At 58.9% G+C, this 17,703-nt stretch overlaps 1 protein-coding gene across 4 annotated transcripts in view; it reads right to left on the bottom strand.

Annotated features, from left to right (window-relative positions):
* Positions 1-130: 130 nt before the first annotated feature.
* The window catches only part of LOC114199725 (tripartite motif-containing protein 26), a 34,533-nt gene continuing 16,960 nt past the window's right edge, over positions 131-17,703 (bottom strand). For 3 of the 4 annotated variants that reach the window (XM_028091725.2, XM_028091722.2, XM_028091724.2), the window contains exons 2-8: positions 8,695-9,162; positions 8,488-8,583; positions 6,451-6,681; positions 3,195-3,217; positions 2,615-2,730; positions 2,346-2,378; positions 131-1,946 (exon numbers count right to left, since the gene is read on the bottom strand). In XM_028091725.2, the coding sequence (XP_027947526.1) occupies positions 1,264-1,946; positions 2,346-2,378; positions 2,615-2,730; positions 3,195-3,217; positions 6,451-6,681; positions 8,488-8,583; positions 8,695-9,132 (1,620 nt within the window). In that variant the 5' untranslated portion in view covers positions 9,133-9,162 and the 3' untranslated portion in view covers positions 131-1,263. Of the gene's footprint in view, positions 1,947-2,345; positions 2,379-2,614; positions 2,731-3,194; positions 3,218-6,450; positions 6,682-8,487; positions 8,584-8,694; positions 9,163-10,538; positions 10,749-17,703 lie in introns of those variants that run through there. The other variant, XM_028091723.2, reaches the window with a different exon arrangement.

Below are 17,703 nucleotides of genomic sequence, written 5' to 3'. Positions count from 1 at the left end.
CTCCTGTCTGGGGGCAGACAGCAGGCACGGGGGCAGCGGGGTGTCCCAGGAGAGACCCCAGGCCACTGCTGTCCACGCAACCGCTATGGAGCCACATGAAGGTTATAATAGAATATATGAACCCAGGCTGTTCATTCCACAAGTCTTTATTGACCACCTGCTGTGTGCCCAGCACTGCAGGAGGTGCTGTGGAGGGTAAAAAGTAGAGGCAGAAGTCAGAGGGACATTTACAGATGATGTGGGGGCCGAGGTGCTGGGGTGCAGGACGCTGGTGCTGGGCCTGGGACAGGTGCGGACAAAGGCTGTGGGTGTCCCGCTGGAGGAGGGGGCGTGTGGGTGCAATGAGGCCACCCTCTAGCCCTCTCCCAACAGGAAGACCAGCACGAAGACCAGGTGAGCTCCAGGAGCCCCGCTGGCATCCTCTCCTCTCCCACCGCCCTTGTCCCAGGACAACGGAGCCCAAGCTTCCACCCTGCTGGAGGCACTGGCCAGGGCTTCTGAGGGGGAGGTTCTCCTGGACTGGATGTCTGCCCTGGTGATTTTAGATGACCGATCAAGAGCAGGATATTCTGACTTCCCTCTACATTTCCCCTCCCAAGGCCCCACCCTCAGGTCACTTATTCATCATTGACCACATGTGTGGCCGCAAAGCCACGGGTCTCCAGATCCCTCCCCCAAGAGGCTCCGAGGGTCCTGGCTTCTTCGATGTGGAAACGTCAGACGTTGGACCCTGGTCTCAGAAGCGAGGCGCCCACTCGGGGCCTGGCGACTCCACGGCGCTCCAGGAGGCTTATTCAAATGGCCCGGAAACCGTGGTGGGTTTTCGCTCTGCTCACGTTCACGCGTGTCACTCTGAGTTGGGGTGGCAGGGAAGGCCGGCAGCAGAGCGGATGTCAGCGAGGGGGATGCGGGGGGAGGGAGGGCGGCGAGGGGTCTCAGGGGCAGGCCAGCATGGGACGCCAGACTGGGCGACAAAACGCTGTCTCATCTCCTTTCAACAAAGAGTGTGCAGCGCTGGGCCAAAGGCCGTGGGCAGCAGAGGGGCCCTCGTGGACTCCGGGGTCAGAAATCTGCTTGGGAAGCCCCGGGGCTGGGGGAGGAGCTGTGTGACGGAGCGCGGCACCGAGCAAGACTCAAGGGGCCGCAGCCACGGGGGCGGGGGGGGTGTGGGATGGTGGTGCACCTGCTCCAGGTGCTGTGGCCAGACACCCCTCCCTGTCACGGTCCTGGAATCCCCGAGGAGGGAGGCAGCGAGCGGTGGGCTCAGGGCCGCAGCAGGAGGCGTGTCCCAGGCCACTTGAGCCACAGGAAGGGCACCAGGCGCCGCGTGAAAGTGGCGGTGAAGGTGTAGATGAGTTCCTGTGACTCCGCGTTGGTGAACGTCACGGTGCCTCCGTCATAGTCTAGGGCGATGCCCACCCTCCGGGGCCGCAGCGCCGGGAAGAGCTCGGCCTCGGGCTCCGTGTTGGCCCAGACGCCCGCCGAGGAGAGGCGCAGCGCCCACACCCCGTCCTCCGGCCGCAGGGACAGGTCCCCCTTCCTCTGCACAGAGTCTCTGGCCACCCCCACCATGCAGCTTTCCAGAAGCTCCTCCCCCTCCCCCGCCCCCTCCTCCTCCTCCCCGCCCAGGGACTCCTCGTCCTCGTCGGTCTCCCAGCCCGCGTCCCCGTCCCCCTCCCCGTCCTCCTCCTCCTCCTCCTCCTCCTCCCCCTCCTCCTCCTCCTCCCCCTCCCCCTCCTCCTCGGACCAGCCCTCCCGGTCCACCTCCACCTCCCAGTACACCTTGCCCCAGGTGAAGCCCTTACTGCCCAGCACACCCGGCTCGCAGTCAAACTGCTGCGGGTGCAGGTAAGTGCCCTGGTAGAGGCCGCTGTAGGTCACACACTTCCAGTCCTGCGACAGCTGCAGGTACCCACTGGCCGACTGCGGGTCCAGCGTGACACTGACTGTGGGGACGACAGAACGAGCAACGGCGTCACGGGGGGCCCCGCGGGGCTGCCACTCCCCACGATTGAAGGGCTGCTGGTCACGGGGCCCCTCAGGGCCATGCAGTGCACGACCAGACAGCAGGGCAAGGGGGAGCAGAGTGCCGGGGCCGGCCGCACAGACGGCCTCCGAATGCGGGGGCCACGCGGCCGGGCAGAGGGGAACATGGTGCAGAGAGGGTCAGGCGATCAAGCGGAGGCTCTGCTGCAGACCAGAGACCCACAGAGGGAGCTGCAGACTCGCAGCTGGGAAATCTCAGCCGTGTTAGAGAACGGGCTCCCCAGGGGCAGCAGGGGAGCCTCTGTGGGGACAGTCTTCCTCACGGGAGGTGAACTGGGAACAGCCCTTTGGACACTCACCTGTCTTATATTCCAAGTCTCTTAGCAGCTTCCCTGGGGGCAAGAAAAGGACAAGAATGACCCTCGAGCCCAGCAAACTTACAGGCCCGTTTTCTACTTGGACAGGATTAATTTCCTGACAGGCCTCCCTCCCTGAGCTCTCAAGAAGAAAACAGAAAACAACCAGGAGACCCAGGAGTGAGGCCAAAGGCGACAGTAAGCAGCTCATACCCTCCTTCAGTGCAGAGCCCCAGCTCCGACTCCCACCCCACTGCACCCCCAGCCCTCACCTTGGAACTCTCTCAGGCCTCGCTGCAGGGACGTAAGTTTATCTGAGAATTCTCCCGTCTTTTTCTTAACCACCCGAGCAATGGGTTTTCCAATCCAGAACTTCTTCCGTGGATACCTGGGAAGATGACAGATGGACCTGTTACTTAGCTCTTCCTGCATCTCTCTCAATTCTCACGACAATTATGAAGCAGGAGAGAAAGATATGACAATTCCCCATCAACACACAGAAACCAGGGCTCAAAAACGCTGAGTGAGCAGCCCACGGTTGGGCCAGGACTCAGAGCATGCAGAACACTCCTGTCTGCTGAGCACGTCTCCACCCTCAGCTCTTGCCCCGTCTTGGACCAGGACGGGGCGCTGGCTGCCTCGGTCTCCACCCTCAGCTCCTGCCCCGTCTCGGACCAGGACGGGGCACTGGCTGCCTGGGAGAGCAAGTCTCCAGTTCCCGAGGCTGTGTGCTTGCTTCCCAGGAGCGCGGCCGGCCACCATAAACCGAGGTGGCACCATTCCTTCAAATGGGTCTTGTGTAGGAAAAGAGGGGTGGGGCTGGGGTGCACCATGGAAAGGAAGCTCTGTTACCTGTTCACGAAGTCCCTGGTGTCCTGGAGGGGAAGAAAGCACAAGCATCAGCTGAGTGGAATCAGACCCCAATAACAGGAGGTGCCCACAATGCTGGCAGCCGGGCCAACAGTGAACAGAACGATGTGGCCCCCTCCTTACAGGGCCCACACTGCTGCGGCAGTGGTGGGTAACCATGAGGACAGGGCTCATTCTCCGCGGCCACCGGGCTTCTGCTGAGACTGGCCAGGTGAAGAACGGAATGGGGGCCCGGGCCATGTGGGGCTGGACGGGCACCGCGGGAGGTGTACGTGTTCCCGGTGGACGCAAACGCCCTCAGGGGATCCGCAGCGGGCAGTGATATGTGCGAGCTGCTTGCCAGGCAGCTGACACGGCTAAGTCCTCCCCCCTTCGACCTCTGAACAGCAGATTCCTGGAGTTACAGTGGGCAGAGGGCCACCAGGCAAAAGACTACATTTTCCTGAGACCTTTGCGGCCACGTCTCATCATGTGACTGAGCCCCAGCCAATGGGATGTGAGAGGAAGCAGTGACTACAATTTGTAGGTCATGTCCTTTAAAAAGGGGAAACTGCTGTGCACCCTAGCAGGCCTTGCAGCTGGGGAAACAAGCAGGTGGGGGTAGCCCAGCTTTCCGGAACCTCGTGGTCAGCCCCTGCCCTGACGGCTCCAGAACCCTCAGCTCTGTTCCCGAAAGAAACACAATTGTCTTTGTGTCTCTGTCCTTGGGTTTGACCCAGCAGCTAGCCAGGGTCCTGGTAATCAGCCACTGGGCCGCCCTGCACAGGGCGGGGCAGAGGGGCAGGTGGGCCGGGACGCCGCCTGTGGGGGTCTGCAGCCTCCACGAGACCCTCCCGTAACGGTGGCCCTCCTGTCGCTCCTCGCACACGTTCCTGTACCCGGCCTGGCTCCGGAGCTTGGGGTGGGGCCATGGAGCCGGGGGACAGCCTTGCAGGGGACACTAGGCGTTCTGCTCTTGTAGGAGTGGAGCCCAGGGAGGGGATGAGCTAGCCTCTCGGAGAGGGAACTCTGGGACACAGAGCCACCGGGCGGTGGCTGCTGATGCAGGTCTGACGGTCTCAGGAGGACCGGCAGGCTCTGCCGCAGGGGAGGCCAGATGCGCCTTCAGAGCTCCCCGCTCACCCCCGTCTCACCAAGCACCAGCCCGACACCAGTCGTGAGTTTCCAGCAAACCCTTCCAATCCAGCCAGCTTCGGTGGACGGGGCAACAAACAGGAGCCGCATTCCCCCGCTGGTGTGCTGGGACACGGGGCTCGAAAGGCAGGCACGTGGGCAGTTTGGAGGGAGGGGCTGCCAGGACCGCAGGAAGGTACAGGCTGGCTAAGGATGAAAGGCTGGGAGTGGCCCAGAGACCGTGGGAGAGCAGGGTGGGGACCCTTCTCCCAGAGCACAGTGCGGGAGGCCGGGGGTCCAGGGAATGAGCCTGCCCTGGGAAGGGGCCGGCCCAGGGCTCCCGAGGACACCCCCCAAGACTCCTGGGGGTGTCCCGAAACAGGTCATCAGAGCAGAGGGGCCACGGCTGGGGAGCAGGGCAGGGCGGAGGCACTCGCGCAGGTGCCCACGGCTGAGCTTGGCCCAACGGTGGGAGGGACAGAGGCGCCGGCTGCGGCTGCCCCGGGCAAGGCCTGTCCCAGGATGGACCGCGGAGGACGTTCCTCTAACGTCTTCTGATGTTCCTGGCCCAGAGTTCTCTCCTTTCCTAACCCCCCTCCCCTGCCCCCTGCACCACACTTGACATCCACGCCTCTGTTACTGCGGTTTCCCTCCTGCTGGCCGCCCACAGTCAGATAGCCCCCGGGGAAACATAATGACCTGAAGGAGGTAGCTCTGCAGTTCCCTTGCCGCAAAATCAAACCCAAACGAGCAGACAAAACCTATCAGAACCAACACCGGGTTCATGGACTGGCTGCCGCAGACACCCACTGACTGTCTCCAGGCCCACGCCCCGTCCCCTGTGCCCTCGCCCCATCCCTGCACCTGTGCCCCGGCCCCGCGCCCTCGCGCCCTCGCGCCGTCCTCATACCCGCACCCTGCCCCTGCCCCACGCTCCAGGTCTGTCTTCCGTCTGAGTGGCGCTGCACTCCCTTGGGTGGAGCGGGAGGGGGTCCCGTCGGGTCTCAGCCCCCACCGGCACCCCAGCTTGTCTCTCTCTGCCCCCCACACAACTGCACATCACGTGGCAGTGGCCACAGGGAAAGAAGGGCTGTCCCGCCTGGGGGGGCAGGGGAGGGGGCAGTATGTGACCCAGTCCCAGTCTGATGGAGGAATTCAAGGGAACACAGTGGCATCTGGAGGAAATGCCAGAGACACGTTTTGAACAAAATGAAGGACAAGAACAAGGGGCCCAGGAGCAGAGCTGGGCCAGGACTCCTGCCCTGCCCTGTGGCTGGGCCCTCAGCAACTTCTGATTTAGGGCCCTCACCCCTTGCCGGTCCCGATTTGGGAGCCAGAATGGACCGCGGCAGGGAGGCAGACCAGGCCACCTGTTCATGTACCTGGAGAGCCTGCCTTGCTGTGTCTCCTGAGGCCACGCTGCTGGCCGGGACAGCATCTTCCTGGAGGAGATCCTAGGGGGCTCCACTGCTGACAGCCCCAGCCACCAGAGCATCCTCCTGACCCGCAAGGGGGAGGGTCCAGCACACCGCTCCAGACGCTGGCAAGCCCTGTTCCTGGAGGCTCCAGGAGGAAGGAGGCGCGGTGCTGTTTCCACTTGGCAACCTGCTCCCTAGTTCAAGGCTCTCCCCTTCTCAGCATCAAAGCCGCCTCCTCCGGGAAGTACTCCAGGGGCACCCTGCCTGCTCTCCGGCCCCCAGAAAACCTCACCCATCATCTCCTCTAGTCCCTCCTTGGGAGAAGCCACCATGCGGCCCTCCCTCAGCCACCCCAGCAGCGTGGGCTGCTTGCAGCTTCCCCTGGAGGCTGTCTGCCAGGGACCCGTGATGGTCCAGATGAGGATGGACAGTAGTGAGGAAAATACGCACAACCTTCCTTGCCTCTTCACAGCACTTTCTAAATTCCTTAAACTGTCTTTTGGTAGAAAGTTTGCCTTCTGAAGGGACACCATGCTGTTCAGGTCCTCCTGTGCTCATGTGACCTCGGAGGAGGTGGGGCGGGTGGGGGTGACCTCCTGACATTTCAGGAGGGAAAATCGAGGCCTGAGAGGCGGTGGTTCTCTCAGGGTCCTGCATGCACACGGGTGGTGGGACGGAGACCTCGCCGCCCTGGGGAGGCGTCTCACCTGCATGAGCTCTGCAGCCGGCTGCTGCGCCTTGGCCTCCAACTCAGAGATGAGCAGCGCCAGCCGGGCCAGCTCCCCGATGCCCCTGCTCTTGTACTTCTCGCGGCCCTCTGCCAGTTCCTGCTCCAGCTTGGCCAGCTGGTCCAGCAGGTGCTGCTCACGCTCCTGCAGGAACTGGCGGGCCTGCTCAAACTCAGCCACGATGTACTGCCTCTGGTCCTGGAGCTTTTTCTGCAGGGGTGTGGAGGGGAGACGGGGGTGACGCCTCTGCCCCGCGCTGGAGAACCCCTGCAGCGTCTGCTGTTAGAGCTGCGGAGGCCGGCTCCCACCCCCATCCGTGTGCTAAGGGGCCTCAGAGCACGCCTGCCTGGGCCAACCTCTCCCCGACACAGACTCTCCCGCAGGAAACGGGCACAGCCCCTCCCACCCCATCTTGAATCAAGCACGCAGTGCGCGGTCTCTGCTTCCCGACCGTGGGCAGCCCTGGCTGCAGGACTCAGCAGGCAGTGTCCCCAGGACGCCTCACGCCCTCCTAGGCCTCCCCCTCAGTGCTCATCCTGCAGCCAGCGCCCCCCGCCCAACAGGAGTCTGGGCTCCCTCCCCTTGCTGACAGGAAGGACTTCGCCAGGACCTCCTCAGTCCCCTGCACTCTGGCGGTCCCCAGCACAACAGCGGCTGCTGCTAGACATGGCCCACAACCACAGTGGCTCACACACGAGAAGGAACACCCACTCACACACCAGATGAAGAAGCCAGCCCAAAGCCACCCAGCTCAGACCGTCAGGGCTCAGCCTCCCAGCAGGGCCTCCACTGCTCAGCCTCCCAGCAGGGCCTCCACTGCTCAGCCTCCCAGCAGGGCCTCCACTGCTCAGCCTCCCAATAGGGCCTCCACTGTTCAGCCTCCCAACAGGGCCTCCACCATTCAGCCTCCCAGTAGGGCCTCCACTGCTCAGCCTCCCAACAGGCCTCCACCACTCAGCCTCCACTGCTCAGCCTCCCAGCAGGGCCTCCACTGCTCAGCCTCCCAGCAGGGCCTCCACTGCTCAGCCTCCCAGCAGGGCCTCCACTGCTCAGCCTCCCAATAGGGCCTCCACTGCTCAGCCTCCCAATAGGGCCTCCACTGCTCAGCCTCCCAGCAGGGCCTCCACCGTTCAGCCTCCCAACAGGCCTCCACCACTCAGCCTCCACTGCTCAGCCTCCCAACAGGGCCTCCACCGCTCAGCCTCCCAGTAGGGCCTCCACTGCGCAGCCTCCTGGCAGTGCCTCCACTACTCAGCCTCCACCACTCAGCCTCCCAACAGGGCCTCCAGAGCTCAGCCTCCACTGCTCAGCCTTCTGGCAGTGGCTCCACCACTCAGCCTCCACTGCTCAGCCTTTACTGCTCAGCCTCCCAGCAGGGCCTCCACTACTCAGCCTCCACCACTTAGTTTCTACTGCTCAGCCTCCCGGCAGGGCCTCCACTACTCAGCCTCCACCACTTAGTCTCTATTGCTCAGCCTCCCGGCAGGGCCTACACTACTCAGCCTCCACTGCTCAGCCTCCCGGCAGGGCCTCCACTGCTCAGCCTCCTAACAGGCCTCCACCATTCAGCCTCCCAGTAGGGCCTCCACTGCGCAGCCTCCCGGCAGTGCCTCCACTACTCAGTCTCCACCACTCAGCCTCCCAACAGGGCCTCCAGAGCTCAGCCTCCACTGCTCAGCCTTCTGGCAGTGGCTCCACCACTCAGCCTCCACTGCTTAGCCTCTAGTGTAGTCAGCCTCCCGGCAGGGCCTCCACTACTCAGCCTCCACCACTTAGTCTCTATTGCTCAGCCTCCCAGCAGGGCCTCCCCTACTCAGCCTCCACTGCTCAGCCTCCCGGCAGTGCCTCCACTACTCAGCCTCCACCACTCAGCCTCCCAACAGAACCTCCAGCGCTCAGCCTCCAGTGCTCAGCCTTCTGGCAGTGGCTCCACCACTCAGCCTTCACTGCTCAGCCTCCTAGCTTCTGCTCCACGTGGCCAACTGCCTCAGGCTCTCTCTTAACAGCCCCACTTACCAGTGCAGTCAGGATATCAGCTTCTCCCTTGGCCTGAAAGCCCTGAATTTTGTCTCTGTCTCTCCTTAGGGTACTCAGGTGGTTCAGGATTTTTTCCTGCGGAGAGATGAGCCATGGGGACAGGTGGACTCAGGCTGAGCCCTGGGCCGGCCAGAAGCCTTCCAAGGGGTCCGTGCCAGGCCTCGCCTCCGGGAGGGGCGTGCTTACCCTGTGGGGCTGGGCGGCCTTCTCCACAAGGACGGCCGTGTGGGGTCTGTGCTCCCGGGACTCGCGGCACATGACGCACAGCAGCTTCCCGTCATCCTCACAGTAGTAATGCAGCTTCTCCCGGTGCCGCTCACACAGCCTGGTGTCTGGCTGCTCCCGGGCCACGTCTCCTGGCTGCCTGCCCTTGTCCACCTTCAGTCGCTCGATGTTCTCCACCAGGCTGGCCAGCTGCCACACGGGCCGGATGTTCTCCTTCTTGAATGGCTTCTTGCAGAGGGGACAGACGGGGCGGCCCCCCGACACAGGGCGGACGTCGGTGGTGCAGTTGCGGCAGAAGACGTGGCCACAGTCGATGGTCACAGGGTCCCGCAGGTAATCGAGGCAGATGGAACAGGTGACCTCCTCCTCCAGGCTGCGCAGGGGGGCTGACGTGGCCATGGCGTCCTTGGCTCAGGGGGGCTTCGCGTCCTGGGAGACCAGACACGGAGTCAAGAGCAGGCCCAGTGGAGGGGCAGAGGCAGCCGCACACACAGGGCCACCAGCTCCAGAAACCAGTCAGTCAAGCAACAGACACTCCTCTGCTCCTACGAGGCTCGGTGTCCGAGTGAAAGGCCGCACGAGTGCAGACAGGAACCGAGGCCCAGAGAGGGTGCTCGGGGCGAGTGGGGAGCACAGCACCACTAGCCGGTACCAAGCTGCTGGGAAGCAGTGCTGCCCCGTCCTTCCACCCGCTGGGAGACTGCTCAGAGGCACCTGTTACGACACAGTAAGACACCCGGAAATGTGTCACCACAAACACACCTCCCGTGTCTACACTGCACTCCCTCAGGGGTGCAGGGGCACAAGCCGCACAAGTGGTCATGGGGGCAGGGCACCAGAGTCAAGAGGCTTCTCCAGGCCGTGGGTTGCCAGGACTGAGGGCACGGGGTCCTTAGCCAAGACTGCAGAAGCACAGACAGTCTGAGTCCTGGTGCCCCCAAACAGACGTGTCCCCAGGCTGTGCCGTGGTTTTGGTCTCGTTCCCTTTCCCCGCAGACCCGGCGAGAGTTGCAAGCCCAGACAGAGCACAGTGGAAATGCACAGTGGCAGCGAGAGAGGACGTGAGGCTGAAGCAGCCGCAGTGACTCGGGCTCTGGGGTGGCAGTGCTCGCGGGGGGCGGAACTGGGACCCATGGAGGGCAGCCAGCGGCCGGGGCAGGAAGGGAGCACAGGGACCACGGGTAAGTCAGTGCTGCTGCTGACTGTGGATGTGGGAGGTCCGCCACCGAGAGCCCGGTGGCCTTGCGGCCCTTTCCTGGCGGTGACAGGAAGGAGCTGCAGAGGAACCCCGGACAGAGACGACAGGAAGCAGGGTCTACTCCCGGACAGTGGATGCAGTCAGACAAACGTGCTTTATAACTGCAGAACCCTACAGACGTGGGGGTTACCGCACTGCTGACCGGACGTACCAGCGCGGATTTGGAGGCATGGGACCCGAAGAGGGGTCACGTGAAGGAATTACAGGATTTAACTGGGACGTGAAGACAGTACAGTGTCTAGGGTGTCAGCGGGTGGTAACCGATCCCAGGAACGGCCTCGTGCAACTCTCTGCTGAGGGAATCACGGGACCCCAAGCCCTCAGTCCTGACCCAAGGAGGGCAGTGGCTGGTGCTGGGGAGCCCTGTGGGCTGTGACTCTGCCGAGCAGCTGGCAAGCTGAAAAGCAGAGGCCATGTGTCTCTGTCCCTATTGGGGGGATGGCACGTGCTGTCTTTGGGGCCGGCGGTGTGACTGCTGTGGGCAGGGCTCAGCCACAGCCCGTCCACACAAGACCCGACCCCGTCCCGTGCAGCAGGGGCTCCTCACCGCATGACAATGATCCCATGCGTACAGGATGCATGACACAGTCTAGGGTTACAGAACAACGCCGGCCCATCGGTGCAGGAGGCGTTAACGGGATTTGCCACACACTGCCCTGCAATCTTCTTTATCATCAGTGGCTGGTCCGACCATGAAGGGAAGAGGGGACACATCCCCGCTGCCAAGCACCGCCCGGTGGATGGCCTCCGGATGAACCTTGATAATGCAGAGATCCGCGATCACCCCGAGCAGTGACCAAACCCACAGCACTCAGAGGCACCAGCTGGTATCTGCTTCCCAAAATGGCACCATGGGAGACACGACATCCCCTTCGAAGTCATCCTGCCAAAACTGACCTGAATGGACCGAACCGAGGCTTTGCACTTAACATTCCACGGGACAACTGGCTGGCCTGTGTCATGGGGGCGCCTGGGGGCGCAGTCAGCAACCCTCCGACTCTCGGTTTTGCCTCAGGTGGTGACTTCAGGATGCTGAGATGGAGCCCCGTGTCGGGCTCCACTCTGAGCATCGAGTCTGCTAAGTCTCCCTCTGCCCCTCCCCACCTGGCATGTTGTCTCTCTCAAATAAATAAATAAATAAATCTTAAAAAAAAGTCAATGTCATGAAAAAAAATTGTTTTTGACTTAATAAGACCAAAAGAAAAAACAGCCAAAAGCAAATACCTTGACTGGATTCTGTTTTGTTTTGTTTTAAAAAGCTATAAGGGGCACCTGGGTGGCTCAGTCGTTAAGCGTCTGCCTTCGGCTCAGGTCATGATCCCGGGGTCCTGGGATCGAGCCCCGCATCGGGCTCCCTGCTCCGCGGGAAGCCTGCTTCTCCCTCTCCCACTCCCCCTGCTTGTGTTTCCTCTCTTGCTGTCTCTGTCAAATAAATAAATAAAATCTTAAAAAAAAAAGTATAGAAACAGTTTTGGGACGGTAAGTCTGACCAAAGACTGGGTACTGGATCATAATAGGAAACTGTTAATTTCTAATGGTGTTTACCGAGGTCATGAATGGGAACGCCCGTCTTCAGGTGAAGCACACAGCAGTACTTTGAGCTGGGGGCAGTTACTTCTAAATAGCTCAACAAAACAACACACAGCGTTGGAGAAACTTCCTCAGGATGGGGCTCTAGTTTTCTGTCGTCCTGAAAAGAATGCGGACGAGGGTGTGTACGTTGGAAAGACATTAATGGCCACTGATGGCCATCAGCGTGCTGCCACGTTGGCAGAAGCTCGGTGCTCCGTGAGGCACAAGTGAACGGCTTCCAAGGAACTGGGCGCAACGCTCATGCACGGAGCTGCTGGTGTGCGAGCACCCCTGCGTGCAGTCCCACTGCTCAGATCCGTGGGCTCCGTGTGCAGCCCGCGGCAGGCCCTGCGGCCGCAAGCACACAAGGCCTGGGCTCCAATGGCCCAGGGCTGCGTGACCAGCACTCACTCAGGACCCGCCTCATCTGCCATGTCCACGTCCACGTTATTTATCGCTCAGGATGCTCTTCTGAGAAAACTGAGGCTCAGCGAGGCACGGGGGCACGGCTTGGATGCTCCGGTCCGTGGGACACCAGGAAGCACAGATGGGGCCGTGCGCATGGACGCACTTCTCGAGCTGGACAGTGCGGGCACGCCAGTGTAGATGCCGAGGACGGGGGTTCTGGTGTGGGAGCCAGGGCAGGCCAGAAAGTCTGCTCACCACCCACACATCCAGAGCCTGCGAAACACCGACCCCCTGGAAACTCCCCTCCGCTCTGCCCGCTATCACTTCATGCTTCTGGAACATTCTGATTATCTCACAGGCTTCCACAGTAGGGTGACCGTCATTCCGCTCTCCACGCCTGGCTCTGGGGCACACAGGAACCACAGAGAACCAGAGCTGGAAAAAGCCAACAAGACGACACGGCCCACCCACTGCCCTGTCCCCAGGTGAGAATTCGGAAACTGGGGATCATCCCATGGGGGACCTCGTGGCAGAGGCCATGCATCCCTGCTCCGGCATGGGCAGCTCTTCTGTCCTTCAAGAAGCCAGAGGCTGGTTTCGATTCTGCAGAGCCAGGCAGCACTGGAGACACCCCTACCCGTCCAGGTCTCCCCTCCCGCACCTCTCCTCACTGTTCCCTGGATCTCGGAAAAGCCCCTCCGTACACGCCAGCATCTGGTCAGGCGGCAGGATGCAGGCAGCACGTTCCAAGATGTGGGAGCCGGGCACAATTCTTGCCCAAAAGGATGGCTGGCGTTGCAGGAACTAGCTGGAGGAGGCACTGCGGTCGCCATCCACGCCTGTGGGCAGACACACTCCTCACCCCACCGCTGCTGCAGCCTGACGGCAGACGGGACGGGTCAGAACCTGGCCCCTTTTTTCTTAGTAGCTGCCAACTTCTGCCCTAGCAGGTACTAAACTATCCTTCAGCGTTTTGTGGCTTCTGCTGCCCCACACCCTCCCCTAGATGCCACGGAAGGGACCCAGGAGCCACCGAATGCCAGCCGTGGACTTCATGGCCCAGAGAAGTGAGTGGAGGCCACGGTTTGCACTCTGGCCTCCAGGCTGCTTCTCGTGCTCACACTCGGGGCTCTGAACTGTAGGCCCTTCTTTCTCACCATCAGAGCACCCAGCTGAGGGCTCCAGTCCCTGTGGGAAGCCCATTTAGGGCTCCTGGGGCCCAGGTGAAGCCCCATCTCTTAGCCGGAAATAAGCAAATTCTCCTCGAAGTCAGTGTCTGTGACGCCTCTTCCAAGCCTGGAGAGGACAGAATTCTCGTTACGGACGAGCAGCCATAGGCATGGCCCTCAGAGTGTCCAGTGGTGGCCGTGGGCCAGGAGGTCTGGGGGACACAGGCCCGTGGACGGTGCATTCCTGAGGTCATGGGTGGGTGACAGTTCCCCTGCAGGGCCGGGGCTCAGCGGGGCTCTGGAGCATAGGGAGGCCGCACACGGCCCTGGGGCCAGCATGAGACACGCTCCGAACCGCAGAAATGCCCACAGGGCTCAGCGGGGCATGGGACGGGCTCCACGGGGCCACGGAGGGGCTCTAAGTAGCACAGCTCATCCAAGAGTTCACAGATTCCTGCTGGGCGCCTACTATGTGCCAGGCACTGGGGATGCAGCAGGGAAGGAACAAGGCAAACTCCCTGCCCTCCCAGGGCGTCTAGAGCCTTCGGGAGCTGGGACCACAGCTGATTGTGGGGGCGACACGACCCTCAAGGGTTTCCCAACATACGTGCAGCTCCCCCCTCCACTGCTGAGGCCAGCCTTCACCCCCAAACACACACACCCTGCCACGTGCTCAAACACCCGTGTGCTCACGTGGCCACCCCAGTCAGAACCCCTCCAAGGCTTTCTGCCGCTCGGGGATAAAGCCAGATCTCCTTCCAGGGATCTTGTCTGCAGGCTCATTTCCTGCCACTCCACACCCAGACCTGACCCCAGGCCAAACCAGAACCCTCTCCACGCCTCAAAAGGTGCCACGCTCCCTCCCGCCCGAGCCCTCTGAAAATGCTATTCCGTCTGCAGTGAACACCAGTCCTGCCCCAGCCCGAAGTACCAGCTGACAGCCAGCTCCTCTGGCCGGTCCTTCCTGACAGGCTGAGGCCACGCGCTCTCCCCCCACACTGCCCTGCGCACCTCTCCGCAGGGCTGAGGCTGCTAATCAGTATAGTCACCTGTTTTCCACAGCTCTATCGTGTGTGGACACAGACGTCTGCCTTATCTGCAGAAGCCAGCACGGTGCCTGGCCCAGAGCACTGGATGCACACAACACGCTTCCTACGGGTGTGCTGAGCAAGGGCGAGCGATCCTCCCCACCTGACCTTTCTCTCTGACAAGACACTCGCGGCTAGGGAGAGAGGCGCTTTCTCCCTGTGCCCCGAGGAGCAGGCTGCACCAGCCAGGGTGCCCCAGGTCTGGGAGACGTGGTGGTGGCGTACATGGGGATGCTTGTCACCCCTCCCTCCTGCTACACCGAGCTGTGCATTCATCAAAAACAGTTTATCTTCCCTGGTTTTCGGCTGCAGATAGATGCGATCGTGTTGCATTTGTTTGCAGGGGTGCGTGTGAACATCATGTTTGTGCGGCTCATTCATGTGACCGTGAGCTGGTTCTGTTCATTTTTATTGTTTTTTGACGTTATAATTCTACCTTGGAGATACCAGAGGCTCAGTCCCAGACCAGCACAATGGAGTGAATATTGCAAATAGAGCAAGGCCAGGGGATTTTTGTTTTCCAGTGCACAGGAAAGTTGTGTTTACACTATGTGGTAGTCTATGAAGTGTGCGGTCACGTTAGGCCTAAAAAATGATATACGAATCTTGATTAAGAAATACCTTATTGCTGGGGGGGCGGAGCAAGATGGCGGAGGAGTAGAAGACCTAGATTTCGTCTAGTCTCAGGAATTCAGCTGAATAGGGATCAAACCACTCTGAACACCTACGAACTCAACAGGAGATCGAAGAGGAGAGTAGCAACAACTCTCTGAGCAGAGAAGTGACCACTTACTGGAAGGTAGGACGTGCGGAGAAGTGAATCCGAGGCGATATTCGGGAGGATAGACGGCGGGGGAGGGGGCCTCCGTGGGCCGCTTCTGGCAAGTGATAGAGCCGCGGAGCACAAAATCGGAACTTTGAGAAGTCGGCTCCGCTGAAGGACGTCGCTCCAGTGGCTAAGCGGGGCTAGAATCCTCCCGGGACAGTGTGGTCTCAGGACCCTCGGGGTCACAAAAAGACCAGGGTGCCTGAGTGCGGCAGAGCTCCCAGGTATGGGAGCGGGGAAGCCGGCTGCAGAGACGGAGCTGAGGTGTGGGCTCTCAGCTCGGGGTGGCCATAAACTGTGATCGGTGACAGTCGGGCCACTGCTCCTCCAGCAGGGACCCAACAAGCGGCAGAGCCGGGGAGACTCCCCTTCCTCCCCCGGGAGGAGCGGCGCGGGAGCGCACCGCAGGGATCTGCTGGGTTTGGAGACTCCACACGGGGTCGGGTGCCAGAGATAGAAACGCTCGGTCACAGGCCGGGTGAGCACGGAGAGCGGCCGGAGACCGGGGACAAGGGAGTGACTGCTTTTCTCTGGGGGCGCACTGAGGAGCGGGGCCCCGAGTTCTCAGCTCCTCCGGGTGGAGATTGGGAGGCCACCATTTTCGCCCTGGTTCTCCAAAGCTGTACCGAGAGCTTGCAGGGAACAAAAGCTCCTGAGATCAAACCCGAGCAGCTTGCTTAGCCCGGACCGACAAGGGCGGGGCAATTCCGCCTCCGGCAAAGACCTTTGGGAACCACGGCAACAGGCCCCTCCCCCAGAAGATCAGCACGAAGAGCCAGCAAGCCAAGACCAAGTTTAGCGATCAAGGAGAACGGGAGAACTCCAGCGCTAGGGGAATACTGCACATAGAATTCATGGCTTTTTTTTACCATGATTCATTAATTCATCAAAGTTAATTTTTGTTAACTGTTTTTTTTTCTTTTTCCCTTTTTCAACCAACATCTTATCAATCTCTTTAAAAAAAAACATTTTTTATTTTTCATTTTTAGAGTCATATTTTATCCCTTCATAGTAGTTACCCTTATTTTTGGCATATATATATAAGTTGTTCTCGCTTTAAAATTTTGAGATACAGTTTCTTCTAACAGATAAAAATATACCCTAAATCACTAGTGTATGGCTCTGTTCTAGTCTCCTGCCTGATCACATTCTCTCCCTTTTTTTTCTTTTTTTTAAATCTTCTTTCTTTTTTCAAACAACTTCTTATCTTATCAAGTCCTTTTATAAAATCTTTTATAATTTTCATCTTTACAGTCATCTTCTATCCCTTCATTGTATCAACCCTTCTTTTGTACATATATGTCTTTCTTCCTTTAAAATTTTAGGAGGCACTTTTTTCTAACAGACCAAAATACGCCCAAAATCTAGTGTGTGGCACACTGATCTATGCACTAGCCTGACCATATTGGATCACATTCTGCTTTTTTTGTATTGTTCTGTTTTTGTTTTTATCTTTTTCTCTTTTTTTTTTTTTCTCTCTTTCTTTTTTCTTTCTTTCCCTTTCTTTTCCCCTGGTTTCAGGTCTTTTCTGATTTGTATACAGTATATTTGCTGGGGACGTTGTTAACCTGGTAGCATTCTGTTCTCTCATTCATCTATTCTCCTCTGGACAAAATGACAAGACGAAAAAAATCACCTCAGCAAAAAGAACAAGAGGTAGTACCGTCAGCCAGGGACCTACTCAATATGGACATTAGTACGATGTCGGACCTAGAGTTCAGAATCATGACTTTAAAGACACTAGCTGGGCTTGAAAAAAGCGTGGAAGTTATTAGAGAAACCCTTTCTGGAGAAATAAAAGAACTAAAATCTAACCAAGTCGAAATCAAAAAGGCTATTGATGAAGTGCAATCAAAAATGGGGGCACTAACTGCCAGGATAAATGAGGCAGAAGAGAGAATCAGTGATATAGAAGACCAAATGATGGAAAGTAAAGAGGCTGAGAAAAAGAGGGAGAAACAACTACAGGATCACGAGGGCAGAATTCGAGAGATAAGTGATCTGATAAGACGAAACAACATTAGAATAATTGGGATCCCAGAAGAAGAAGAAAGAGAGAGGGGCAGAAGGTATATTGGAGCAAATAATAGCAGAGAACTTCCCTAATGTGAGGAAGGAAACAGGCATCAAAATCCAGGAGGCACAGAGAACCCCTCTCAAAATCAATAAAAATAGGTCAACATCCCGACATCTAATAGTAAAACTTACGAGTCTCAGAGACAAAGAGAAAATCCTGAAAGCAGCTCGGGAGAAGAGATATGTAACCTACAATGGTAAAAACATTAGATTGGCAACAGACCTATCCACAGAGACCTGGCAGGCCAGAAAGGACTGGCAAGATATCTTCAGAGCACTAAACGAGAAAAATATGCAGCCAAGAATACTATATCCAGCTAGGCTGTCATAGAAAATAGAAGGAGAGATAAAAAGCTTCCAGAACAAACAAAAACTAAAGGAATTTGCAAAAATGAAACCAGCCCTACAAGAAATATTGAAAGGGGTCCTCTAAGCAAGGAGAGAGCCTAAAAGCAGCAAAGATCAGAAAGGAATACAGACAACATACAGTAACAGTCACCTTACAGGCAATACAATGGCACTAAATTCATACCTTTCAATAGTTACCCTGAATTATAAATGGGCTCAATGCCC

This window comes from Eumetopias jubatus, unplaced genomic scaffold (assembly GCF_037043125.1).
Source record: "Eumetopias jubatus isolate StellerSeaLion01/CBP00866 unplaced genomic scaffold, mEumJub1_p1.0 scaffold_6, whole genome shotgun sequence".
NCBI lineage: Eukaryota > Metazoa > Chordata > Mammalia > Carnivora > Otariidae > Eumetopias > Eumetopias jubatus.
This window is presented reverse-complemented; position numbering and strand designations above follow the sequence as displayed.